This window comes from Palaemon carinicauda, chromosome 20 (assembly GCF_036898095.1).
Source record: "Palaemon carinicauda isolate YSFRI2023 chromosome 20, ASM3689809v2, whole genome shotgun sequence".
In the NCBI taxonomy this organism is placed as follows: Eukaryota; Metazoa; Arthropoda; class Malacostraca; order Decapoda; family Palaemonidae; genus Palaemon; species Palaemon carinicauda.
In genome coordinates this window covers 113,276,847-113,280,899 of record NC_090744.1, presented here as the reverse complement: position 1 = coordinate 113,280,899, position 4,053 = coordinate 113,276,847, and the positions used below count along the sequence as shown (strand labels likewise).

At 36.3% G+C, this 4,053-nt stretch overlaps 1 protein-coding gene across 1 annotated transcript in view; it reads right to left on the bottom strand.

Annotated features, from left to right (window-relative positions):
• Positions 1-3,209, bottom strand: part of LOC137659611 (troponin C, isotype gamma-like) — a 12,314-nt gene extending 9,105 nt beyond the window's left edge. The window contains exon 1 of the mRNA XM_068394458.1: positions 3,103-3,209. Coding sequence (XP_068250559.1) covers positions 3,103-3,105 — 3 coding nt within the window. The 5' untranslated portion in view covers positions 3,106-3,209. The remainder of the gene's footprint in view (positions 1-3,102) is intronic.
• Between the last annotated feature and the right edge of the window lie 844 nt (positions 3,210-4,053).

Sequence of the window (4,053 nt, the reverse complement as noted above, 5' to 3'; positions counted from 1 at the left end):
TTGAAATAAAGATTGATAGGACTCCATGTTGATTAGATATTTCCGTAAGGTTACACGGTAAGGATGTATCATTATGTCAATCGTATTCAGTATTATTGATCTGAAAAGACGAATGAATAAGTGCACAAATGCAGGGCAGGAAAATCAACAATTGATAAGGGCATCCTGGTTGGTCAAGCATCTTCAGAAGAGGAAATTCTCTGGGAGGACTGCAAAAAGGGAACATTCTTTCACTTGAAAGGGAAAATAAACAAATGGATGTATCAATGCATGGCAGGGAGGTTTAAAAAAGATTTAATGTAACGGCTCAGGAGCTTATGTTTGGTCAGTAATCTTCAGAAGGGAGGGACTAAGTTTGGTCAGAAATTTTCAGAAGGGAGGGGCTAATTTGGTCAGAAATCTTCAGAAGGGAGGGGCTCATAATTCATCAGAATTCTTCAGAACGAAGGAGCTCATAACTCATCAGAATTCATCAGAACGGAGGGGCTCATTTTTGGTCAGAATTCTTCAGAAAGAAGGGGCTCATGTTTGGTGAGAAATTTTCAGACGGAAGGGGCTTATATTTGGTCATAAATCTTCAGAAGGGACGGGCTAATTTGGTGAGAAATCTTCAGAAGGGAGGGGCTTATGTTTGGTCAGAAATCTTCAGAAGGGAGGGGCTCATGTTTGGTCAGAAATCTGCAGAAGAGAGGTGGTAAGTTTGATCAGAAATCTTCAGAAGGAAGGGTCTCATGTTTGGTCAGAGATCTTTAGAAGGAGGGGCTAAATTTGGCCAGAAATCTTCAGAAGGGAGGGGCTCATGTTTTGGTTAGGAATTTTCAGAAAGGAGGGGCATATGTTTGGACAGATATCTTCAGAATGGAGGGGGCCACATGTTTGGTCGGAAATCTTCAGAAAGGAGGGGGCTAAGTTTGGTGGGAAATCTTCAGAAGGGAGGGGCACATATTTGGTCAGAAATCTTCAGAAGGGAGAGCTCCTGTTTGTTTAGAAATCTTCAGAAGTGAGGGCTCCCGTTTGGTCAGAAATCTTCAGAAGGGAGGGGCTTAGTTTGGTCAGAAATCTTCAGAAGGAAGGGGCTCATATTTGGTGAGAAACCTTCAGAAGGGATAATTTCTTTCCAAAGGGTCACTTGAGAAAAGAGGACCCAATCTCTGAGTCTTCCATGAATACGTACCTTCAATCTGATCTGGCTCAAGAGAATCCTGTAATGAATAAGATAATGGCGATGTTAAGGCAAAAGAAATAAGGCAAAAAAAATTATCTCTGAGACGTCTCTCTGTGAGTCCTGTTTGGTAAGAGATAACGTTAAGCAAAAAATAAAAAAAAATAGATAAAACACACAAGTGTAACTTAGAAAGTGAAACATTTTGAAGCTTTAAAGAAGAATTTCGTATTTCTAATAGATGATTACGAAAATAATAAACAAATAACATTACTTAATTTTCGATTTATGTAATACAAATAAAATAAACAAAATAAATTTAAATAACAAAAAAAGCAAAGCTAAAGAATAAATAATTTTAAAGTTAAAACGATAGAAGTAAGCAATTGTCTACCTTTTTAGATATCTAAATAGAAGACATAAATAAAAAAGCATATTCTAATTAAGTAAAAAATAAACAGATGAGATAAAAATACATAATTAATTAAGCATGCTAATGTAAAACATAAAATGAGATTATCAGTAATGAGTTGAGCAGATATTAAGCGATTTCAGATACGTAATAATTAGTTAATTTCGTCTTTAAGATTACATTCATTTATACGAGAGAGAGAGAGAGAGAGAGAGAGAGAGAGAGAGAGAGAGAGATGAATAATTTCAAGATGTTACATGACAAATATGAGAGAGAGAGAGAGAGAGAGAGAGAGAGATGAATAATCTTAAGATGTTACCAATACAAATATGAGAGAGAGAGAGAGAGAGAGAGAGAGAGAGATGAATATTCTTAAGACGTTACCAAAAGAGAGAGAGAGAGAGAGAGAGAGAGAGAGAGAGATGAATATTCTTAAGACGTTACCAAAAGAGAGAGAGAGAGAGAGAGAGAGAGAGAGATATGAATAATTTTAAGATGTTACCATAACAAATATGAGAGAGAGAGAGAGAGAGAGAGAGAGAGAGAGAGAGAAAGATGAATATTCTTAAGACGTTACCAAAAGAGAGAGAGAGAGACAGAGAGAGAGAGAGAGAGAGAGAGAGAGATGAATATTCTTAAGACGTTACCAAAAGAGAGAGAGAGAGAGAGAGAGAGAGAGGCATAATCTTGAGATGTTACCATAACAAATATGAGAGAGAGAGAGAGAGAGAGAGAGAGAGAGAGGCTAAAGGAAAAAATATAGCTGGTTAAAAAGGTTGCCTTTTGAAACTCGCTCACGGGTCCGATGTTATTTCCGGTAACGTCTCTGAGTTTCGTCACAATTTCATTTTTTTTTCTTTTTTTTTAAGTCACTCTCGCACACTAGCTCATATCTGTCAGAGCTAAAATCACTTCTATAAATACAATATATAAAGTTGCATAGTTTACCATAATAAAATAAATTAAGCCGAGATTGTTCATATTGTTAGGCCTAGTCTCACTTGAAAGAAATATGGATGTTTAATTATAAGCAGACCAGCTAACACAGGTTCTAGCCAATGCTATTTTCGGCATCTCACTTCGAAGTTATATTTCGAGATATGCTTGCTTATTAAGTTTATTTCTTGTGGTGCTTGCAGATATGATTAATGAACACAGGGTAGACATGTATATACTGCAAGCAACGATGTCATTTTTTTTTCAAGAACTGAACTTTTTAAAATACTTTAGCTTGACCGTGATTTTTTTTTTATTTGAAGAATCGTATTTGTAGCATATTGAGAAAACATAAAATATCTGAATAATATAATTGAAAACGCGAAGGGAAAATGGTATAGATTTTCCTCATCAACAGTGGCTATATTTCGAAAGCATTTTCGATGTTTTATGGCCGCAAGTAATAAAGAATTTTATCTATAACATTAAAGGAGTCCACTTTCAGTCAAACTTAAAAATGATGAAGCGATGTGAATATCTTACCGTTTGTTATGATTAATAAAATACTTCGGCAAAATATGCAAGCACTCACCATGTCTAAAGTTTTTTTTTAGTTGTCTTGTACACCCGAGGATGGAGAAAGGAGTCGAAGGACTGACTAAAGCTACTGCTGAGGGCCAGTGAGGGGAACATTACAAAAGACCCCGCTTATATTACCTCCGTTTACAGTCGTTACAAAACTTGTAACCCACGAACGCACACTCCCTCCCACCAAAGGATCCCAAGGGGGAAAGGGGGCTGGGGGCCTGGGGGAAGGAAGCCACCCTCAGTCCCTCCTCCCCCTGACCTGTCAGATTTCGAAGACGTTTTTAAACCGAGCTACGGTATTGGTCCAGCCGTTTGAATAGACCAATAGCATCCGCGAATGCCCTAGAGAAATATATAAAATAAATATAGTTTCTTTTATAAAAGCCTTTTATTTTTTTTCTCTCAATTCTCTCTTTCCTCTCGGTTAGAGATAATTTTTATTCCGACCGGATTTATACCCGTTTTTCTTGGCATCTATCGTTTCGCCTTTCAACGGTCGACTGATTTAAAACGCCGCATCTGGGAAATAAACAGGAACATTTAATTTCCTGTTGAAGATAGCGACTAATTAAGCTACATCGTCTAATGGTGTAGATGAAAATTCTTTTCTGTATTGTGCATTAAATGTTTAGCAATGTCGTACTGGATTCTTAATTATAATGCCGAGAGTAATATACTATTATACTTTAGACTTACTGAAAGCTACATAGTCTAACGGTGCAGATGAAAATTCTTTTCTAGTACAGTGCATTAAATTGTTTATCAATGTCGCACTGGATCAGAAGGCCAAGAGAAATGTACAATTATACTTTAAACTTATCGAAGGAAAGTAAAGAATAAATATGAAGAAATACAATAGTTTCTCGCCAAATGTACGAATTTCACTTGGTTAACAGAAACTTTGTTCTTCATGAGACTATAAGAAGTAAGATTATGATTTCTTTTTTACACATTG